We start from the raw sequence: 24,341 nt of genomic DNA on the forward strand, positions 1-24,341 counted from the left end.
CAGGCCCGCTCCTCCAGGTATGGCTTCTACATGTCTGCCATTTCAGTGATTTCCTAAAATAGTTGGAACAGGCAGTTTCCTCGCTGGAGGGCAAAATGCTAGCAAGGCGAGACTGGACTGACGGGACAAGGGAAAAAAAGGTACTTAACAAGGCTTTCTCCGTATGTGGGTTCGGTCGATATTAACATGTTGTTCCCTTCTTTCCTGTACTTAATTTTATTTAATTTCCTCCAGAGATCAAAAATAGCAGTGTACGAAAAGATGTGGACCTACATGCGATCGGCAGAGCCGTCCGTGTTCACCAGGACTACAGCTGAGGGAGTGGCTCGTGTGCGCAAATCCAAGGGCAAATTTGCGTTCCTCCTGGAGTCCACTATGAACGAGTACATTGAGCAGCGAAAGCCGTGTGACACGATGAAAGTGGGAGGAAATCTGGATTCGAAAGGCTATGGAGTAGCAACGCCCAAGGGTTCCTCATTAAGGTGGGTGGGATAGTATAACAATAGAACATGTGTTGTTATAGTATTCCACCTTCCCTGATGTCCCCGACAGACGTGTTTGGTTTTGTGTGTGAACGTGGCATGTCCGTCCGTTTTCTTTTCCTCCATTTCATACGTTTTGATCAACAGTCAGGTAATTTTTTTTTTTTTTAATTTTGGAACAATTAATCACAGTTGACATGTATACCTTTTAAGGCCATATAAAAACCAAACTGGTTGAACACTAGCTGCTTCCAGTGGGCCGAAAACGTGGGTAGCCGCACTTCTGTGTCTCATCAACTTTGTCTGGTCACTAAAATCTGCGCTCTCATTTTGTCAGTTAACAATTCTACATTTTCTCATTATTTTTCCGAACTCTTCCTGCCCTCTAGTTTCTGAGTAAGAGAAAACCAACCTTTTCCTAACAAACCACTTTTTTTTTTCTTTTCCATTTCAGTGTTTCGTTTATCACGGCATCATTATATTTCAGATCCCCGTGAGGTTGTATGGGTGCTAACTCTGTAACCGCATCTGTTTATAGATGCAATTGCTATCGGCCAGAAAGCTGGGCTCTGACTCTATGGTGCTTACTCCAGTCACACTCTCGCCCATTGCAAAGGGAGTGTGGCCTAAGTAAGATCCGTAAAATCAGACCTGATGACAATGTAGAATTGCTCACACAGAGACCCCTGCAGTGTGGGTCATGAGCAAAGCATCACACATGTGGATTAATACCATAATGATTATGGTATTAATCCACATGTGTTAAAGATGAGACTTTCATTCTGAAGGAAATGTTGGTAAAACCTGCCCTTTTTACCCTTTTGGTCCTGGACATAGAGGATTCACATGTTTATGCCCAGGAGGCAGAATTTCCTCTTTTCCTTAAGCAATTAAAGGCTGCTGTTGAATCGCTGGGGCTAGAGCAAAGCCGGAGTCAGAAATGACAACTGACAAATTACTCTGGTCTCAGTGCTTGCTGCTTAGGAGAGATTCGTACAAAGCACAGATTCAAGAAGAAGTCAGAATCTTTGCTAAAGGACTTAACCACGAACCTGGTGTTGAAAAATGATGTCTCTGGTAAGCCCTTGAAACATGAAAATAATGAGACCTGAGCCCAGTAGGAATGAAAACAATATAAAAATTACATGATTGTTTTCATTGGTTTGACAAGGGAACTGCAGCGTGCTTTGGATGTGTGTCTTGGGGCGGGGGGGGCGGGGGGGGTGGCTAACACAGATAGGGGAAACAAATACTAGTCCCGGGAAGGTTGTATTAAACCAGTATCTTGTGTTTGCAAGCAACACCGTGATAACTAGTGAGGGCTTTCATGGTATGTCCAAAGGGACAGTTCTCAAAGGAGAGAGAACAGAAATTAGCCAGTCGAGTCCAGTTTGGGCATGGACTCTAGCCACTGTGAAGTCAGGCTCATTTGAACATCCCTCCCGCCCACATGACACTGGAGAAATGTTTAGGGAGAAAGCCAAACAAATAAATTACCCATGATCAGACTCTCCCCCAAAATATTTCAACCACTCAGAAACCTAAACTGGCTTCAGGGTATTCGGTCTTGGAGGGTGTATTTTGCATGATGCGGTGTAAAAATTTGTGATGGCAGGGAAGCCACATAGCAAAGAAATCTCTCCTGACAGAAGTACTAGCTCTCAAAGCACTAACATAAGTAACGTAAGAGAAATAGACGGGGAGACGGCAGCCGTGGTTGATACATACGTCAGTGTTCAGACCACTGATCACATTCACCGGATGTCGCTTTTTCTTAATTAATTCTCTGTGGGTGTAGCTTCCTTGTCCTCTGTCTTGTGTCTGCTGATAAAGTCAAGTTCCAAGGACTGCATTTGGCCCTCAGATACGGGTGCGCCTGACTCCCATTGATGGCAAGAGAGAGACCCCCCTTAAATGTGCCACTTTGTCAAATCCACACTACGGGGATTGTGTGGGGACGAGCTCAAGGCCTTCGTCTGTCTGGAACTGTATAATCATCAGCTATTGGCTTCCCCCGCCTTTTCCTGTCCTTCCCTGGATCTTGTTAATGAGTCAATTGTTAGACCCCACTTCCTGGATGGAGAGTTTCTTTATGCACTTTGTTTTATCCGTGCCACAATTTCCTGAGCAAGCTGGCCCCTGCATGCCAAAACCACAGGCATTCTGTCCTGTCTTGGCGAATACTGGAAGGGCACTGAGGGCTAACCAGCATGCACCTTACCTCTCACCTCCTCACTGCCCCACTCCCAGCCCTGCTCCACGGGAACGGTGGGGAGAGGGGTTATGGGGCAGGGCGGGGGGAGGGTGTCATTAGGCTTACATTATCATTCTTATTCCATTAGGATCCTTGTGTTTGAACAGAGGCAAACTAATAAAGAGATGGACTGATAGTCCCCCTCTGTATGAATGATTTAGTTTGTAGAATCAAATCCAAAAGAATTTGAATTTATCACAGCAAGATCCAGAAGGCACACCTATATCAAGAGTGTCTTTGAAACCTTTCTGCCTTATTTGTTTTCCGATAGGTTCTATTTTTTTTTTTTAAGTGTTTAGGTTAATACTTCTGGATACAGTGAGACTTGTCTGTTTCATTGTCATTAGTTACAAGTTTCACAAACTCTGCTGTTGTGGTTCATAGGGCAACATGAGACTTTAAGAAACAGGAAAACTAGTCTTCTGTGTCAGAATGCAGACAAACGGCTAGCGATCTTATGTTGGGAGTCTCACATTTCCAAACCTGGCTGTTTGGTCCCAATGCTTCAGAATAAATGTCACAGAAAAGACGAAGAGTATCGTATAGAATCATGATGGAAAGCCAGGGCTTGGGTCTTTAGACTTTAAAACAAATGCAGTCAGGATCCTTACAGAGACCGCTTCTGTCCGGGATAGAAAATATTTCAGCAGGGATGACCAGCACCTGTCTTTACACTAGAGAATAACACCCAGAGGTTCCTCTCTGTTCAAAGAGACTTTATGCCAGACTCTGTTTGCTGGGTTTACAGATAGCTTTCAGTGACAGAAGGCCAGTAGCTATGCTCAGAGGTTGTTGGGATTATTGGACGTTGACATAGATTCAATGAGTTTTAGGTCCTAGGAGGATGCTAGGGCTACTGATGCTGTTGAATGTGGCATCTGTGGATCCTGCTATAATAAAAGGAAGCAATTACAGTAAATAAACTAGAAATACTGACCAGCGGAAGAACTTAAATCTCCCTGGCATAGTTACTTGTTTTCCAAAGTCATCTTCTAAAGAAGACTTTGAGTTCTCATTGTGAGAGAAGAGGACAAAACCTCCTGTCGTATCTTATCAACCCCGTCTAATCCCCACCCCCTGATACTTGTCTCCAGTCTTCTTTTCACGTGAACAGTGCTACTTTTACTACTGTCCACATCCTGGTCTTCCTTCTCATTCCCTCTCCAGTACCTTTCGCAACCAGAAACAATTGCAAAGTCCTTCCTCTGGCTGGGAAATGTTTCAAGGTTGTCTTAAAAGACATGCTGTAGACAGCACTGCAGTGAAATCTGTAGTTTAGAGAAAAGGGGCACTGTGTTTACCTTGACTTTACCGTCAATACAATCAGCTTTACCCCACAGTAGATACCTGCCATCATTCAGTTATTTATTGCGTAGTAAAGTTACATACGTTGCTACCAAAATACTGTCTTTACTATTATGTCTATATTACACAGTTGCTATACTCTTGACTTTACTGTGCAATAAGCAAAACTGATCAACGTTGTTTAGAGCAAATAATAACTTAGTTAATACAGATTTACTGGCTACTAAATAGCTGTTAGATGAGAATACCCCTTCTAAAGATACACGTGGTATCTAGTATCTCTAGGGAGCATAGCAATGGATCATATCTGAAGACTGTCCCTGGCCAAGTATATAAGAAGTTATATACTTGACCCTAATGTTTGAAGCCAAGTTAAAAACAAAAAACAAAAAAAAAAACCTCGTCTCCTATCTTTTATTATTCAGCAGTGATCATTGTCATTCAAATTCTGCCTTCTCTAAAAATGTTGGCAAGACTGTGTCTAAAATAAGACAAATGCTCTGTCATCCCCCCCAACCCGCGCGCGCGCACACACACACACACACACGATGTTTTGAAAGAAAACTGTTCCAAAAAAACTTGATCAGTAACTGAAATCTTGACAAACAGAAGGCTCAGTTGGATTTGCTGACGTCCACTTGCAGGAACCCATGGCAACAGGAGCGAAACCTTTGAAACGGAGCACACGGTGCTTAGTTTACAACAGGCGCTCAGGGCCCCAGAGCAATGGCGTGGCCAGAGGGAAAGTGCTAAGAATGGGAATCAGAGTAACACATCTTTCACTGGACTTTTTCTTTCAGTATTTAACACCATCCCCAGCCTCACAGGACATTTGGCCCAAGTCTAGTTCTGTGTCAGGGGCGGCAGAGTTCTGTGTAGGCCAAATCGTTCCTTCCACTTCAAAGGATTCTTTAGGGCCGATGTATTAAACTTAATATTCAAATCCATGTGTGAGAAAACATATTATCCCTAAGGAACTACTTTCTTATGGAAGATTGACGATACGTGTTTATTCATCCATTCAAGTCTACGTAGAAGGTTTAGAAACAAAGGGTTTGCTGCATGTTGTGCGTGAAAATAAAGCTGATGTCTGTTTTTGGTGTTAGTAACAAGTCAACCATTAGTACTTAATGTGGGCATTAGAAAAACTTAAAAGTACAGAAAGTGAAAGCTGAGAGCTAGTATGCCTAGGCAGTGCTTGGCCTCAAGTGAATAAACATTTCACATGTTTTCCAGAAATGAGTTGCAGCAGATTGATACACCGTTTTGTTTTTTTTTTAATTTTAACTTTTTTGGAAGGAGATGTTTTTGTTTATGAATAGCCTTCATTTCTTTTAGTGCCATATGAAAAGATACTATAGGTAGCTTAGTTTTGGATATCCCACCATGATTGGGAACACAGTCTGTTGGACTAGGGATTAGAACACACACACACACACACACACACACACACACACACGAGTACACAGATCCCCTGGTCGTGATCTGCTTAATCACTTACCCAGTTTGCTACCAGAGATGCTGGTGTTTATTGCGGGGACCAAGTATTTTGCCCTCACCAACTAAGATGTGCATGGTAAATGTATCAATGCTGCATGCCTCCATGCCGGGGGAAAATAATGCCCTTTAGAATCCATAGGCCCGTCCTCCCTTGCCTTCTAGGTGGTGACTCCTGTAGGAAAACAGAAAACTTTCCACTGCCCTTTGAAATTCTACACTTTTCATTCTTGCCTACGATTAAAAGATGCTTCAAATTATAGCTGCCCATGAAGAAGAAAAAAAAAATGTTGCATTTGTCTGCATTTCTTGAAGATTCAGCAGGCATTATACATGGTTTCCATTCTTCCCACTGTGAAAAGCGGCCAATGCTAATGATTTGCCTACGTGTATTTGCCAGTTCAGTCAACAGATGGTCACTGGGTTCCAACTGAGAATTTGCCAGCTGGTGTTCAGCCTTGTGACTGCAGTAGGTAAAAGCACATTGCAAAGTTTCTAAATTCAGTGTTTTGCTGTGCACGCTCACTCACCATTACACTTAGAAGCCGGACTTGAATCACTTGCCTCAGAAACTGGGTAAGTTGTGGCCATTTTAGTTTCTAGCACTTCAAAGAGGATGCAAGTTAACGAGACAAAAATGCCATAAAAGAGGTTCAACAGCTCAAGCCTTCACGGCCTGATCTGAGGAGAGACCTAAGACTGGACATCAATTCTGACAGTTCCAGGGAAAGCCAGAATTGCCAAACTGTCGTTCATTAGTCCCACACAATTGCCTTATGAGCAAATTCTGTAAAGGTAGAGACTCTGCGGAAAGGATGCCTGTTTCCCATACAATTCAAATTGTGGTAACATGCACTTAATGTGAGTGCCGAGCCCATGGCCAGCCAGGTCGGGCAGCCTCAACCTACAGGTTTGAGTGTGCTCGGGAGACACAACGTGGCGCCTGAGACCAGGGTTCGTGATCTGATGTGTAACAAACGTGCGGTAGATGAACCTACCCTTACACCAGTAGCGTATTGAAGTGTTTTCCTCTTGGTGGGTGTCTCGTAGCCAGACAGGTTCCACATTATGTCATCTTGCTGCAGAACAGCTCCCAGAAACAATGGCAGCGCTAAGGACTCGGGTTAAAAGGGGGACACAGAGCACCAGGAAGAAGTGCCTGAGGGCTCTGCGTGTTTGGGCGCCCTGTTGAGCAGCCCTGGCTGGAAGCCCACGTGTGGGTTCTTCAATGCCAAAGCTAAAAACGCCAGGTCAGGAGAAAAGACACATCCCCTGGGGGCATTGGCAATGCCAAGATCTAGAAAGAGGCCCAACCAAGATAACCTTAATAAGGAGGTAAAGGCCACGTAGTCAAAGCAAAGAATTGAAAACAATGTCCAACACAGAAGGTGGGGGTAGGAGGTAGGGATGGAAGGAAAATCTGTGGAACCAGGAATTCTGGAGCTGGGAAAACAGCGAGGGCAGCAGCTGCGAGCGTACCTGGATGGGCTGCTGGTGTTTTTATATTGAATCACACGTGTTGGTGTGGTCCAGTGCGTGGACTTGCCCACACTGCAAGTCTCGGCCACAGGACAAATGCCCTGTGTGACACTTGTCTCTGCCGTGCGTACTGCAGCTTCTGCCCCACGCTACACAGCTACTCTTTGGCCTGTCTATACTCAGTTATCAAAGAAAAGGTATCCGATTACTCTTCTTCCCTAGAAGACCTCAGGCTGTAGGGCCACGAGTTCTCTTGATGGTAAATGCCCTTGACGTTTACGGAGTAGGAGCAGTTCTCAGAACAGCACCAAGATCAAGTGGTAGGGTTGCTTTATTATTATTATTATTGTTGTTGTTTTTGCTTTCAGTGCACTGTTTGTGTAGGATTCTCTTCTCCAGACTTAACCTTCCTACAGGAAAGGATACAAGGAGGTCCAGCACAAGCTGCTGCAGAGGAAGGAGCCATTAAAGTTCTCAGAGAGACCACAACTCCTTGTACTCGGAGAGGGGAGAAGCATTATAGCGATGCTGTGGTACATTCCTCCCCTTACTGTCCCAAGTCCCTCGTACCTGAGGGCGTGGAGGTGGGGGGGGGGGGCGACTGTGGAAGAGAGGGAAGAGGGGCTCTTTATGCTTGCAGTGATTAGACATGTAAAGAACATTTTAGACGTGCACATGTGCACACACACACACAGGACCTTGGAGGGAAAATGGCAATCAGATTTACCATAAAACCCCACAATATCTCTAATAAACTAAAAATAGATCTCACTTTATTGTGGAGATGTAATGTATTCCTAGATGCAGAGTTCTATACAAAGCTGTTTTAATGCAGTTTTATACTAATGATAAACATCCACTTAGTACATCTTAAGTAAATAATGGCTTTCCGTAAAAATGAAAATGTACCCATAGCATATGGGAAAGCAGCCATCCGCAAGTTTAGACATTATTGTCTTCCTTTTGTCTCTAAAGATAGTATCAGCCAAGATGCCGTGGGTTTACAATTCATACTTAAGAAAGGGGGATATAAAATAGCTTGGCCATGATTTGGAATGAGCTGGAAAATAGTAAAGACCTTGGTTTAAAATTATGTTCTGTTTTAACTTAGCTAGTGGCTCATTTATTTTAACATTTATCCCCCTCACCCAATTCGGTCCTGCACTCTTGCTTTCAGAATGAAATAACATACATTTGAGATAACTTTGCTACAAACACCACACACATCTGGCAACATCTGAATAGAAAATGACTCTGCGAACCACCTAGCCCCGGCCCCAAGCCTTCTCTGGAACAGCACTGTATTCGTGATGAGAATATTTTGTAAATAATAATAGTACTGACAGAAGTTAGAAATACTGTCTATGTATTGTTAATCCTCCTTAATATCAGAAAAATCTGTTTCATGGTTGAAAGTAGTTTATTTTAAATGGATAGATTCCATACGCTCTGAAAACCTTAAAAAATCATTGTTTGGACTCATCCACAGAATGAGATATACTTTCTTTTTTTAATTTATTTTTTATTTTTTTAAGTTTATTTATTTTGAGAGAGAGACAGAGAGAGTGAGCAGGGGAGGGGAAGAGGGAGAGAGCAACAGAGAAATCCCAAGCAGGCTCCATGCTGTGAGCACATAGCCCGATGAGGGACTTGAACCTACAGACCGTGAGATCGGGGCCTGAGCTGAAACCAAAAGTCAGACGCCTAACCGACCGAGCCACCCAGGTGCCCCGATAAACTTTCAAAAACCTTATGAAATTATTTCAGTATGTTCTTTTAGTATCACACAACTCAACAATGAAGAAAAGTTAAAGGCATAAAAATAATCCTGAGTGTCAATTCTGCCTTTCAAAGTTTATAATACCAGGATGTGAGAGAAATATATCATTTTAAATACCACCAACCATGCAAAGTCCTATCACATGTTGAAATAAACTAGACTTTCTGTAGCTTACTTTTTTTTCTGGGGTACTCACTGAAGAAACTGACACACACATAATTTTTCACAGAAATGTTATTCACTCTATTTTATCTACGTGTTCAGTCTTTGGGACTTAGCCAAAATGAGAATTAAGTTGGAGTCAGTTAAACCAATGTGACACAAACAGCTCTCTACTTTCAAAGAAAATAGGGGCATTATGGACCCCTCTCCATTGTCACTTCACCATACAGAAGATTGCATAGACGGTCAAGAACTACCCATAAGGCCTCTGCTCTTACAGAATTCAGGTTGTGGCCTCTTTGAGGCTGACAGATCTGCAGCTTCTGAACGTACTTCTTAAAATGGCAACATGCCAGAATCCTATTCGTAACTAAGAGAAGCCCTCATCAGATACCCAGCCCCGATTCTCCTGTCTTTTCAGGTATTTGCAGCTAAGACCACAATATTTCACAAAGGCATTATCAGCAAGTATGGCTGCTCCACATTGCTAGTGCCTTTAGCACGCAAAGTAAATTTTTTTCAAAAAGGCACGAGAAATAGAAAATGTAGAATGAAACCAAGTATCCAGAGCCCCAAGTCAGCACCCTAATCTTTTAGCTTCTGTTTGAGGGTAGCCGGAGGTCAACAGAAGTCAACGGATCCAGCAAGAGCTGGCCTCAGTGGTCTCCCAGGGTAAAAAGCAAAGGATGAAGGCTTCAAAAAAAAAAAAAAAAAGTTGCTTTCTATTAAATGATCTAGCAATGATAGTATCATTTAAGGCAAAGACTCAGTTAATACACCATCTAATTAATGTTCTTTTTAGTTCATTTTTAAGAGCTGATGTTCAAGTTTGGCTTAATGATGGAACTCTCAACATTACCAAGCAGGATATTTCTTAAGTGAGACAGTAATAGTTACAGGGCAGCACGAGAGCTTTCAGAGCACTTTATTTTACTTGCTCCTTCTCACCCTCTTGTGATGTCACTCTGTTCCATGGGAAGACTCTGTAAGTTGGGAGACGTTAAGTGACTTGCCCACTGTCCCACGGCTGTAATTGGAAGTGAGCTCTTCTGACTCTCTCCAGTGCTCTTACAGGGAAAAGAACAAAAGAGAACTTTTAACGTAAATACAGTTTACGCCGAAAACTTGCTCAGCAGTTTCTGTGATTCTTCCGTGTTTCGGTTTCAACAGCCTCCGTAATCTCAAGGCGTATTGAGAATACCCACAAAGAGCTCAAGAAACCGTTTAACTTATATCAAGATCTAAACAAATGCTGGTTCAGTGGAAGACATTACACAGAGGTAGATTTCAGGTCAACCAGGATCTCACAACAATTAAAACTGATCCAAAGATGGGAGGAAATTGGCTAAGATCCCGAAGTTGCTCAAGTCAAAGAGCTTCTCAACGTCTCTGAGGGACTGTGCTGGGACATCTGAGTCCCCTTCCCAGCTTGAGAGTCTGAGAATCTGTGTCACGCAGTGGACTCTCTCTAGCAGAACTGGAGAATTCCCTTACACCTCTTTGAAGTTGCAGACACTTAATAAGACTGGGGACAAATTCATTCCCAGAACCTCAATAGAATCTCATCTGGTTTGGGGATCAAATAAGTCACTTCTTTGATAAACAGCTGCTTCTGTAGCATTCTGTCTACACTGTGAATAGAAAGGTATTTAGGGAAAGCACTTCTCCTTAAGAAGCACAGAGCTAGAGATAGACACAGGTCCTGTCTGTCTCTATATACAGACTTTTAAAATTATATACTGACGTCAAACTTTTGGCAAGGTACAAATCTGACAAAATTCACTGGATTATAAAAGGGGGAATAAAACAGCAAAAGTGAGACACATGTAGCTTGGATCTTTTTTTTTTTTTTTTTTTTTTTTTTTTTAAGAACAAAACGTGTGCTTCCATATCTAGATATGATGAAAACTGACCCAGGTAATATGGTATCCCACGGTGTTTTAATATGTAGTACTTGAGAGGGTGCTTTCTAAGGGCACCCTAATAACACCAACAAGGTCAATGGTACTTAATTTCCTTTTGGCCTCATCACAAGTAGCCATCAGTTTATTCTGAAGCATGAAGGCTGCACAACCAGTGGAACTTTATCCAATCCATGCAGTGTTCCCAGAGTTGTTCTTACTCAGAAATTTTCACATCATTTCAGAATCTAAAGATATGTCCTTCCAATGTCATTTAGGTGACTCCCATGGATGAAGTATGTGTTTTATAAAAAGACAATTCACTGGGTTTTTTTCCAGTTATAACACAGCCTTACAATTTCCAAAAGCACTGTTCCGGGGGGTGGGGGGAGGGGCAATTCCCCATTTCTGTGTATATTCTTGGGAATCTATAGAGTTTAGTGGATAAAAGGCTGGTTTGTCAAAATAGCCATTTTTAGAATATTCCTTAATACAACGAATGAGCATACAGTTCCCAAGGAAGAACATGAGGAAAAACATGTATGCTTATAGAGGGAAGTTTGACTATGCCACATTCACATCCTGTAACTTGAAGGTGATCAGAGTTCGCAGGGTGAGCGTAACGCTAAAGACACCATAATACCACTAGACGTATAACGTGGACTCTGCCATACGGTGTTTTTTTCCCCCGCATATTTTCATAATGGCCGTTAGAGTAACAATTACCCCATCCTTCATTCTGACGCCTCTGAAATATATGGTGACAACCCCAAGGTTCCAGAGTCCATCCATTTTCTCACCTGATGTCATTTTGCTTGATAAAGAATTTTAATAAGTTACCCAAAGTTAAATAACAATAGCACATGATCTTGTATGGGTTCAGGCTCATTCTTGGTCTCCACTTTCCTTCATGTCTCACGGAATTCAATCAGTTGTCTGGTATTCGATCTGTTTTATGGGAGCCAGTCACTGTCTCTGAAATTATGCCAAAGGGTAACTAGGAACTGACTCTAAACTCAGTTAACTACACGGCAGTCTCATAAAAGACAAAGCAGTTCAAGTAAGAAAAGATTGTATCAGATGCCATATAGATGAAAAGGAAACAAATCCAACAACTCCTCCATACCAAGCACATGTATACGAATATATTTTCCCCAACGAATCCTTGATGCTGGTGTTACTGTCTCCACCCGCACAGGTGATTCTCCTGAAACTCAGGTGAGGTAGGCGCCCATCGTTCTCTCATCCCAAGTCCATGCTCCTTCTATTGTGCTGCCTTGTTTCTCTCCAGAGACACCAGGAGTCCTAGTTACATGGAGGTACATTGAGGGAGAAAAATCCCATCTTTTCCCTACTGTGATATCCTGTTTGGAAAAAGTAAAACAAGTACATAGTTTCCGATAATACCCCATCTCCCCAACTTTCCTAACCTTCCCTTTTAATATCCCCTTAGGGTTTGTTTTCCTTTATTTGCAATAGTTCTTGTTAACACCAGATTCAGTACGGCCCCAAACATGGTGTTGGCCTGCACCAGGAACATCAGGGAAATGGGTTGAGAAGACCACAGCATGCCTCTGTGTTTTTAAGGAGCTCCAGGGGCACCCCATACACTCTCCCCGATTCACTACAGCTGCTGAGAACTGCCCAAGCAAAGCCCTTCCATGAATTTCTCTGCTCTAAGCCAGCCTTCCGTTCGTTGGAGCTCTGACAAAACAGACTGAGAAGGGCAGACACTTTTGTCCCCCTTACACAGTGAACGTTCATTCCCCTTTGGCTTAATCCTTAAAATAAATGTTAAGCTGGATTCAATGAACGCCCCAGTATATCAGACAGTTGGTAGTGTCTTGTGAGACCTGAGGAAAGGGTTGGCCAGAACTGAACTTGACTGTAATACAAGACCATGTTCTATTATTGTTTAACTTTGGGTATTTCTCCCCTAGGAGGAGGACAGAGGAGAACTAACCAGCTCCAGGACCAAGGTAAGAGGGGAGTTTTCTTTCAAAAGAATGGGTTCCATCCATTTGAAGGAAACCCCTCCCCCACCTGTTTTTCAATCCCTTTTTCTTTATACATTTATATTTTTTAACCCACGCATTAGGAAATCAGCTTGCCACCTGTGCATAACAGTCACTTGAACATCCCCTTACAAATGTGGGATAGAAGGGAAAACTAGTCATATCTAGTTATACGCGAATGCATTTATGTTTTTCATCATCAAGTATCAGTGCTAGTCTTCCACTAAGGATCAATCTCTTGCATAGGCCTTAGGAAGTTACCATCGGCTGTTCATTTCTCTACGTGTAGAATACAGATAGTAACTGTTCATCAAGCCGTCATGAGTAATGGGGTTACAAAAATATCGAAATGAAAATCCAAAGGATTTCTATAGAAAAAATAGTATTCTTAAGAATTTTTTATTAAAATAAGCAGCTGATAGAATTTAGATGGTACATAATTTGGAATTGGCTCAGGCTAGATTTTGGGTGTGCAGGCAGTGTAGATTTAATGAGATGTTTAAGGTACCATATGAAAACTGGATAGAAAAATGAGGAAGGGGAGCTGATATTGTCTTGAGCAGTGTTTCTTCATGCTTCTAGAGACTTTTGGGCCTTGGGTATCACTTCTAAGTGGTTTCCATTGTTATCTCTCACGTTCTATGTTGCTGTCCTTGGAAATCATCAGTATTCCTTGTCTTTGGTACTGTTTTCACCTTGGTCCTTCCAGGGGGGAAGAAATCCAAGGCGAGAAACAAGTGAGAGAATTTAAATACATCCAGAATTTGAGATATTGGAAGAAAGGTAGAACTTTGGGCTCATGAAAGGACAGCTTCTGTCTTCCTGGCCCTCTCTTGTGTGACTCCAGTAGATTTTAGGGAAGCTTGAGGATCAGACAATGGACATACCTGAGGCTCGAGAAGAAAGGGAGCTCAGAAAGGAGAGGAAATGCAGGAAGAATGAGAATTCAGGCGATTTGTTGCCAACAGATAGTTGTCATTCAGAAACAGTTCTGGCTGTTTCCTTACAAGAGGGTTCAGAAGCTTGGTATCACCTTCAACTTGGATCGTCGGGGTGTTTTAATGAAAGAAAATCACTTCAGACGGGTGTATTTTTGTTAGAGATTATTTTCTTCTGAGCAGGAACCTCAGTAGTCATGTGATTAGGAACGTCCGTGAGAAGGCACATGTGAAATAGCAACTTGATTTTAACTTGATTTAACGCAAACTATTTTTGTAGCCGACAACATCGCAGTGGTCACCAGATACAGAAACCTAAGCGCTCGACTTTCTGCAGATATTTCATTTTGTCGTCAGACGTCAGATAGAACCTAGTTTTTACTTTCCCGCTCACTGACTCCCCTAAGGAAAAGCACAGGGTATATTTGAGGCACATTATTCATTCCTGAATTTTAAGATGCCCGATGTATGGCTTGCCTAAGCCGTGACACAAAGAAGGAATATTACCATATTGTTACAATATCATTTAGTGGACCAGTTATGTATTAGAATTTGAGATCCACACTGACACTAGTTATGTCAGGCGTATTTGTTGTATAATTTGAATTTTATGAAATGCTCCACGGTAAGCCCATTCGAGGAAAGCATTGGTGCTGGTTCTGTGGTGATTCTTTTAGGCAAACTGCCCTGGAGATGAATCACCGTTATTGTTTTGTTGTGTCTTGTTGATTTGTAAACAGAATAGTATTGATCTCCTATCAATTACATGCAGTTTCTTAGGTACATTAAAAATAGCGAACGGAAATGGTAGCTTAAGAAGTTACCCAAGTACTTCTGCTGAGGAGCAAGTAACCAAAAGGCCACGTGCTGTGGTCTAGTGTGAACACCACTAGAGGCAAATGTAGGCGAAACTATCTGAAGAATTTAAACTTTTTGGTGTTTTCCCGCTTAAATTGTTTAATACAAGTAAACTAGAGGATACCTTTCTGTTTTGAAATCTGGTTGTGAGCCCTGTTGCTCTCAAAGATAAGCAGCTTTGTGTTTCACTTAGGATGGCATCAACTTAAAATTTTTAAAGACACGAAGGCTTAGAATTCACAGGGTTGGGCTATTGTTAGAGAATAACAGAAAAAGCACCTGCCTTTTTTTTTTTTTATTTTTTTTTTTAACGTTTTTATTTATTTTTGAGACAGAGAGAGACAGAGCGTGAACAGGGGAGGGGCAGAGAGAGAGGGAGACACAGAATCCAAAACAGGCTCCAGGCTCTGAGCAGTCAGCACAGAGCCCAACGCGGAGCTCGAACTCACAGACCGTGAGATCATGACCTGAGCCGAAGTCGGACGCTTAACCGACCAAGCCACCCAGGCGCCCCAAAGCACCTGCCTTTCAATGGCAGGTTCACACAGCGTCCCCTCCAGTGCTCATTACCTTAGAATCCCTTCTTGTCCAAGACCTGTTTTTGTCAGTCCCCTTTTTCTGGTTATGCTCTTTTCCCACTTAACCAAAATCCAAGCCAAAAGTTAGGGTAGATGAAACAAGAGTGATTACAAGACATTTCAAGCTATATATTTCAACTCCTAACTAAATAATAGTCTGTCGTGAAGGAATCTGGCACTGTAAATGAAAGAAAATTTGAAAATTTTTTTTTCTTTTAAGAGGTTGGTGGGAAAGTTAAAATATTTGTAGGTAAAGGTTTACTAGACATATTTAGTGAATTAAATACATACTTAAATACACAGTAAAATAAATCTTAATCAAGTTAAACCAGACATAGAGTTGGCATTTGATAATCTGTTGATGACAAATGTAATTCTTAAAATAAAGTACTGAATTATTCTGTTCTCAGTAGTATGTTTAGCAACAGAAGAATTTTCTAAAAGTGACATGTTTATTTGCTACACTTAAATAGATTAGTACTGAATTACAAAAATGCCATTATCTGGGATTTTTATCTTAGAGTTTCATTGGAAATGTCTGATTTCGCTTCATATTCACAACAAGCTTGTATTTGATTTTATCATTTAGTATTTTTCCTTTGCCCAGCTACACAAATCGAGCTGGTAACCCCTTCATTTTAACAATCTTTAATGTCACTGAAATATTACCTTAGATAATTTTGTTTATATGATGGACAAAATTGTTTGCCATTATTCATAAAAATAGCTAGTGTAATTTTTATGTCCTTTTTGCCAATATTTAGCAGACAGTTCGGGAGTCTTTTGCTTTATCTGTTTTATTTTAAAACCCTCTCCATACCACGTCTTTCCCAAATCCATTAGGTATCATGGTCAAAAGAACTCCCTTTTATGGTTCAGCACAGTCTTCTTTCATTTGAACAGGCTGCTTGAAAAGTAGCACCTTAAATTAATCCCTGAGTGTAGGGATTACACCCACTGTGGTTCTTGCCCTGCCTTGGGGGTCAACATGGTATAAAGTCCCACAGTCACTGTCCTCCATGGAGAAAAACTGTGCCAAGATAACACGGTAAAGTAATGTATGACTCAGAGCAAGTGTGAGTGCTCCAGATAATAGAAAACTTGGAGATAGAGTCCAGAGTATCTGGGATAGACCTCATAAAGGTTCAGGTGTACTAGGTGATAAATATTAGTTGAATGAGTAAGTCTAGGAGTGATGACTGGAAAATGGTAAGGACTTTAGAAAAGCTGGGGTGGGGGGAAAAAAGAAATGTCTGGTGAAGGTTCTGTCATGAGATTGGAATCAACTGTGAGTAAAATATTTGGGGGACTTTCAGGAAACTAGCCTGGCTGGAGGCAGAGAAGGTCTATTTGGGGAATTAGGGTCATTAAGAGACCAGGCTTCTGTGTTAGAAGGATCCAGGTTCTAATCCCGCCTACACCAGTTACTAGCCATGTGGATTCAATAAGGATTCGGGGAAAATATGGAGAACTTGGGACAGAGTCTGGCCCAATCAAATATAATTAAATTATACTTTAAAGGTATATATAAGCTGAATTGTTAGGAAGCCTTGAATGTCAGAAAAAAAAAAAAATAGAATAGTATCCTTGGAGGCAGTCACGAGTCAGTAAGGGTTTTTGACAAAGCGCAGTGAATAAGCAGAGAAGCATGGCCGTTCTGAGTCTGGGTAGCTCAGAACAGACTGAGACAATCTGTGGATCTTGTTTCAGGTAATAAAGGCTTTCCCTGAGGTAATAACAGTATAATAAGAATGAAAATATAAATTTGGGAGACACCTTTTCAGGAAAAAAAAGTTCTTAATGGATAATTAGCTGTAAGAAAGGAGAGGAAATGAAAATTCAAAGAGGAGATTGAGTTTCTGTGATGGAGCTTCGCTATTCATTGTTTTTACACTTCATCTTCTGTGAAACAGTTTCTTTATGATGCTGTCGTTGGGATCCAACATCACCTGTCCTGAAAGATCAGAACTTAAATCACTAGGAACCTAGTATGTATCGAACTAGACCCGTCTTATTCCAACCTTAAGAGAGAAAAAGGGTTACCATCTAATCAAATCAAGTGATTTTACGTAAAGGTTATGGGTACGGCTTTTTAAAGAAGGTCATCTACTCTTCTTCCTTCTTGCATATTTAGGAAGGATCAATTTCAGTTAATAAGACCTCATGCTTTTGAAGCTTTATCTCAGCTCCAAAAATACTTAGCCAGAAGGGACAGAAGTTGTAGCAAATATATCAGTCAAGGCTCCACCAAGGATCACCCCCAGGAAGCCTGAGAAACAGGAAAAAGAAAATTTCCCTTGGAGAACCACAATAGGGATGAATAAATAGTTTAGCTACACAGGAACGGCTACCAACAGAAGGAAAGTTATCCTTGTACTGTGGGAAAGAGCACTGGACCAGGAGACAGGAGACCTGCATCCCAGCTGGGCCTTGGTGAGCAACTCACCTAACTTTCATTAGACCCCACTGACCACAACTGTAAGATGAGAAGGTTTGAGACAACCTCTTAATTTTTTTTGACACCCCCCCCAAAAAAAAACAAAACTTCTAGGATTCTAGTGCTTTAAAGTAATTGCTGGAAGTTTTGAAAAATCAGCGAAGGCAAGAAAAGGGAAATGCGATTGTTTAGAATTCTGGAAATCATCTAAAGAGAATAAGGAGGGTGGTCTAAGAGATGAAGGAACCCAAAGTCAGGGATGAAGCAGAGGCCACACAGCAAATTGTGGGCCACGCAAGGCATCTGTGTGAAAAGCCAAGTACTGCTGAACAGCTCGCACATGGCGAATGGTGACAGCCACCAGCTCTCCCATTTTTGAAATTTTACTTTAATAATAATCACACCTAAACAAGTGAATGATATTCAGAGACAACCCAAAGCACTTCACAGTCTGCAGGTAGCTATGGTCTCCTCTTGAAACAAAGCCCTCTTTTGTATGATTCAATCACAGATAATGATAACAGAAACAGGGTGGCTTGGGGTGCGGAACTTAGCCCGTATCCTCTCCAACAGCACCCCAAGACCACCAGAAATAAAAGTTACATTATTTGCTATGAGTAATTAGCATTTTCTCCATATCATGGAAGGGTAACCAGAAGTATCTTTCAACAGTTTGTATTTTTAATTTTTAGTAATATAACATACTTATATATGTTATATATATATAATATAACATACATATATATATATATATATATATATATATATATATATATATTAATATAACATAGTCTTTATGAAGCCCCACACATGAAGTGCTTGCAGAATGATTCCAAATTCAGGCTAGTATGGTGGAAGTTCCTTCCCACCAAATCACAGTCTAAAACCTCCTCTCTATGAAAATTCTGGAGCAACCATCGGTCATGGAAATATTTTTATTCCCCTTCCCTTCATAGACATACTTGAAAGTAGTCAATTAATGTACAATAAGTGCTATTCGAATCTGGAACAGATACTTCTTATCTGTGTTCATGATTGCCTTTCCAAGGTTTGTGGATCCCCAGTCTCTGATTTTGTATGTTTGTTCATTTGTCCTGAGAAAGTATCCATAGCCTGCACAGACTTCTAAAAGAGGTCCCTGACCCAGAGGAAGATAGAAAGTTCTACTCTGTGACCTAAAATTGACAAAATCATGAAACTAAACCACATGAAATATTTATAACGATTACATTTTTAAAAATTTAACACCAAAAATAGAATTAAAATTTTCATTTATCATAATCTCTAGCTAGTGCTCTAAGTTACTGGCAGGCATCCTCACAAAAATCACAACGTGTCTTCAACGAATCACGTTCCTCAGACCCAGTCCTGAAATAGAAATTAGTCATGCAAATTCCAAAGAACACACAATTTAGAGACAATTTCTGGAATCTAATGCAGTATCTACTCAATTTATTTAGTTGTCTTTGACTCACTTGGAGTGTGAAATGTCAGAGGACTGTATACATAAGTTAACCGCGTATGTGTCATCTCAAATCCAACACAAGGACAATAAATCCTTCCTTACCAAAGTGGTGTCCAAATGTTAATGATACATCATGTTGGGTCTGAGTTGTCTTTCCACTTAAAAAAATGTTCCCTCCCAATTTTGAGATTAAATTACGAGTTGGTTGGTGCCATTTTAGCAAATCTTACCTGTCAATGTGTGAGCAAAGTGGGATGAGAACTTACTATCTTTTCTAAAAACATTTGCATATATATGCAGAGCAATTCAGCCCAAATTCTACCTTTGGAAATAAGTGCACAAATCCAGTGAAGCAAAAAGAGCCATGTGCTTGTTTACGGGAAGGAGTAGTTTGGAAAGAATGGTAATAGCAGCTACAAGTTAAATTGAAAACTTAGTGGAGCATTGATAATGCTAAGACCTGGTTGCTCTTCAGCCCTTCAACAGCTGAGAAAGGGTAGAATTGTGGACACCAGTGCCTTTCCTGAGAAGCAGACATACTTAGTTCTTACCTCCTCATCATCTGACAACCTATTGATTTTTACTTACTTATTCTGTTTTCTTCGTTGATAGCATAGTTCTTTCAATGACTTTATACAAAGTTCTGGAGTTGTTGTAACTTCTCAGTTTTGTGGCTGATTTTTCCCCAACCCTGTTAAGTGAGGGGATGTCGCTAATTACACCCCAAAAGTAAAATCCCATATGATATGTGCTCCTCTCTACCTATCTCATCTTATTCTATGGGATAGACTTTGCTGTATGTCACCCTTGTGACAACAGTGACAACAGTGGCATTGCCACCATCATTTAAATAACAGAACCAAAAGTCTACGCAGAGTCTTATTTCATTTTTTTTTAAGGGTATTTATTTTTGAGAGAGAGAGAGACAGAGCATGAACAGGGGAGGGTCAGAGAGAGAGGGAGACACAGAATCAGAAGCAGGCTCCAGGCTCTGAGCTGTCAGCACAGAGCCTGACGCGGGGCTCGAACCCATGAACCGTGAGATCATGACCTGAGCTGAAGTCGGATGCTCACCTGACTGAGCCACCCAGGCACCCCAGTGCAGAGCTGATTGTTATTCATTTTTCATGAAATTACTCTTTTCTTAGTAGAGTCGCCCTGGAAATGTTTCTGCATATATTTATCTGCTGCATAACAAAGCTTAAATCCAATGAGCTTTCCAATCTAGAATTTTAGTTTAATTTTAAGAAAGAGATACAGTAAATATGTGCTGTGTTGAAAGATTTTTTTAATTTCATTTAAGAAAAAAAAAAAAAAAAACCTCCATAAAATGAAAAGGACTTTGTTCTTAGAATCTCTACTATACTTGTTTGGGGGAAAATGTAGTTGCCAGCCATGAAAACTCTTTTACTAAAAACAGAAGTATAATCCGTATTTTTTTAATGGCCCACTTAGCAGGATGCCAGTGTACTCAAGTGACATCTTTTTAATGAAGCCTAAGGGGAAAAGCTCACCTTGTCTCTGCAGATATGTGTGTGAGACAGCAGTCTCTGCAGACCACAGAGAGTTCTATTAACCTCCTGCAGATCCTATCTGAGGGGGTGGGCCCGCTAATCCATGCATTACTCATACTTCTCAGCCTGACCCCTTCCCCTCAGATGAGACAGAATCTTGGTGGAAGCCAAGTGCATCAGACCCCCTCCAGCCTGTGGCTAGAGGACAGAACAAAGTGGACCAAAGCAAACCACAGCATCAGGAGCAATGAGTGTTTTTCTGATGTCCTTAATAATAACTCCTGAAGTCCACCATTTCCCCATTTCTGTTGTTTTTGGACCCAAAATAGAATGTATATTTTGGTTTGCATAAAACAATTCTTGTAGACATTAGATTATAAAATAATATAACATTGTAAAATAATCGAGAAGGTTTTTTTGTTTGTTTTTACTGATTAATAAAGTATCACTTTATTGTAGAAAATGGGGGGGGGGGGTGGGGAAGGATAAAAAGCAAAATGCAATCCAAATTGACCATAATCCCTACATCCAGAGATAGCTCTTTGTTGTATTTTTTCTAATATTTTTCTATTAATGCCTCTCTCTATAAAAAAAAATATATATAGGGGCGCCTGGGTGGCTCAGTCGGTTAAGCGGCCGACTTCGGCTCAGGTCATGATCTCGCGGTCCGTGAGTTAGAGCCCCGCGTCGGGCTCTGTGCTGACAGCTCAGAGCCTGGAGCCTGTTTCAGATTCTGTGTCTCCCTCTCTCTCTGGCCTTCCCCCGTTCATGCTCTCTCTCTGTCTCAAAAATAAATAAAAAAATGTTAAAAAAAAAAAAAAAATATATATATATATATATATATATATATATTTTATTCTTAAAGTCATAGTGAACATACAAATTTCTTTTTTCACTTAACATTATACTGTAATTATTTTTCCGTGTTGTTAAAAACTTTTAATGGTTGTAAAACATTCAGTCATAAGACCGATTGGTGCTTATGAATAAATACCACCATCATCTCAGGAGCTTTGTAAAAATGTAGATACGCTGCCCCCCCCCCCCCGCCCCAATTCAGAGGAATCTGATACCACAATGTCAGGCCTGATCATCTGTATTTGTAGTAGTGTTTCTATACCCAGATCAAGCTTGAGAATCACCGTTATACCCCCAAATCTACTTAATCCTCCCCTCCTCTTGGGCGTGTACATTGCTTTCAATGTTTTGCTACAGAAATATACTATGAGATTTATTCAGCCCCTTTATCAGCATTGTTGATAAACTTACTAGAATTGATACCTCAAAGGAGAATTCTTATTAACCAATTACATTAATATTAATCAATTAATGTTATTATCAACATTATCAATAATTTCCAAGAACAGGAATTGTGTTCAAGCTTTTATTGTATAAAACCATCTTATTTCCCTCTTAGTTTTTAAATTCTCTCATCAGTGGTTTAGGACGCACAGCTTATAAAATCCCTGACTATACTGAACATCATCTTTACTTTTATCTTTCCTGACATGAGTGGCCAAGAATTGAATTAGCAAAGAATTGTCTGAATTCACATCAGCTTAATTCCAGGTTAAGTTGAATTATTTTTGTATGGTTTATATGTCTTTCTGCATAAATCATCTACCAATGATTTTAAAGGGATTTTGCTGATTTTAAAGGGATTTTCTTATCTGTTTACATAATTTCTTATGGATTTACACGATTTTTAGTTTTTTTAAAGTATATTAAGATTTGTGGTGACTGACTATGAAAACTGTGTCCTAGCATCATTCAGGTAAATATTTTGGACATTTGAACACCTGATATTTAAATTTGGTAGAGAGTTTAGGGGCCCCTGGCAGCTCATTCGGTGGAGTGTGTGACTCTTGGTCTCAGGATTGTAAGTTCAAGTCCCACATTGGGTGTAGAGATTACTTAAAAATAAAATGTCAAAACATAGAGAAAGAGAGAGAGAGGTTGGTATGAAGAGAGCATTCTGGTTAAGAGAGCACAAGCCTAAAGGTGACAGGACTTTCTCATGTGTGTATCATTAATAGATCCTTTCCTATAAGAATAATGAAACACCAGCAAAATTACACAGCAGGTTAGACAAATAGACTGTCCATACATCATTGATCTCATCACCGACAAGGAAATATCCATCCTATTAAGTAAAATGGGATTGAGTTTGTTTTAACCAAATTAAATATGAGGTTGCCAACTGTTTATTCTACAAACTGCTTATGCCTTAAATATCCTGTGTACAGATATTGACTAAGTCTAGGGCTTACATATCAGTCCTTTACAGTAGTATTCTTATATCCAGGAAATCATAAAAAATACTTTCCTAAACTTAAACTTTAAAATTGTTCTTATTAGGTAAATATTTTGTCAGATGTAAATTTTGAAACCTCACTGACAGAAAAATTGTAACAAATACGGTCCAGAAGTAAATGTAATGAGTAACGCATAAATTAAGCATAAAAGCATATCCAAACCTGTAGAATTTAATGATAGATTATTTATGGAAGGGTGCAGTGAGAGATAGATGTCTTAGCCTGAATTAAGCGTGCTTTTAACAGGAAAATCTTACTGTTCCCTGGATGAATTTTCCCAATATTACTAGACAGGAGAGGTTTGGGTTTGTCGGTTCCTGTTGCAAAGCTTTTGTTGTGTGTGGTGTTTCCGTGAGAGTCTGATGAACAAAAATGGGTCCCAGATGCTAGGGCAGTGAGCTGAGGGTTTTCATAATCTGCAGCTCAACTGAAGGAAATTTCAGGAGTGAAAACCTTGGGAAGTTTTCCTGAGGTCCTAGAGTTTGGCTACATGAGCATTTTCATTCCTCCCTGCATCAAGTCCCCCATCATCTCACTCTTATTAAACAGGCTGTTTGGAGAAGGGTTTTTCTTATGTAGAATTCCCCTGAGGTACTCAAGGCAAAGGCAAGAAGTCAGTTGCCTGAGTCCTACTTCAGTCTATAAACAGGTCATTGCCAACACACCTGGGCTATGGATTGTGGTTTACACATCCAGCAAGAATGTGGTCACTTACTGTTTCTTCTTTTAAATGGAAACAATCCATTTATTTGAGTTTACATGTAAAAGCTGCATTTTACAGAATCAAAGGAATCATTAATGTAAGGAATAGCCCACAACCTTTTTCTTTTATGTCTTATCTTCTTGACAGACCACTATTTCAGCTTCTCTGAAGTTTAATCAGGACAAGAATATCCCATATCATTAATATACGTTTCTGACATTGATTTTCAAATCTGTGTCCGAAAGGTATGAAGGCGGTGGCAAAGCAACCATAAAACATGCTGCCACAAGGATCTGCTTTCTCAGTCGCTCATTCATCCCACTACTTAGGATTTCCTTAAGGTTGCTTACAATTACTCCTTCAGGGTTCCCTTTTCTCTTGCCAAGATAAAAAAAAAAAAAAAAAAAAAAAAAAAAAAAACCTTTTAAATCTATTCTAGCACCAATGAGTGACGTCATTTTATGTATTTTTTAAGTCATTTGATGATGCTCATTATTAATAATGTGTAAAGGCAATGTGTTCCATAAATGAGGTAGGACAGATATTCAAACGGTCCTTACATATGTGGTGAATGCTGCAGTTTAAATGACAATCTAAGGAGGCTGCTAGACCTATGTGGTTATACGAAGAAATTGCATCTGTAGTCAGACACTTGTAG

At 40.4% G+C, this 24,341-nt stretch overlaps 1 protein-coding gene across 1 annotated transcript in view; it reads left to right on the forward strand.

The window, feature by feature from the left end:
* The window catches only part of GRIA4 (glutamate ionotropic receptor AMPA type subunit 4), a 263,655-nt gene that overhangs the window by 223,867 nt on the left and 15,447 nt on the right, over positions 1-24,341 (forward strand). The window contains exon 14 of the mRNA XM_042905825.1: positions 235-482. Coding sequence (XP_042761759.1) covers positions 235-482 — 248 coding nt within the window. The remainder of the gene's footprint in view (positions 1-234; positions 483-24,341) is intronic.

This window comes from Panthera leo, chromosome D1, assembly GCF_018350215.1.
Source record: "Panthera leo isolate Ple1 chromosome D1, P.leo_Ple1_pat1.1, whole genome shotgun sequence".
Classification (NCBI taxonomy): Eukaryota; Metazoa; Chordata; class Mammalia; order Carnivora; family Felidae; genus Panthera; species Panthera leo.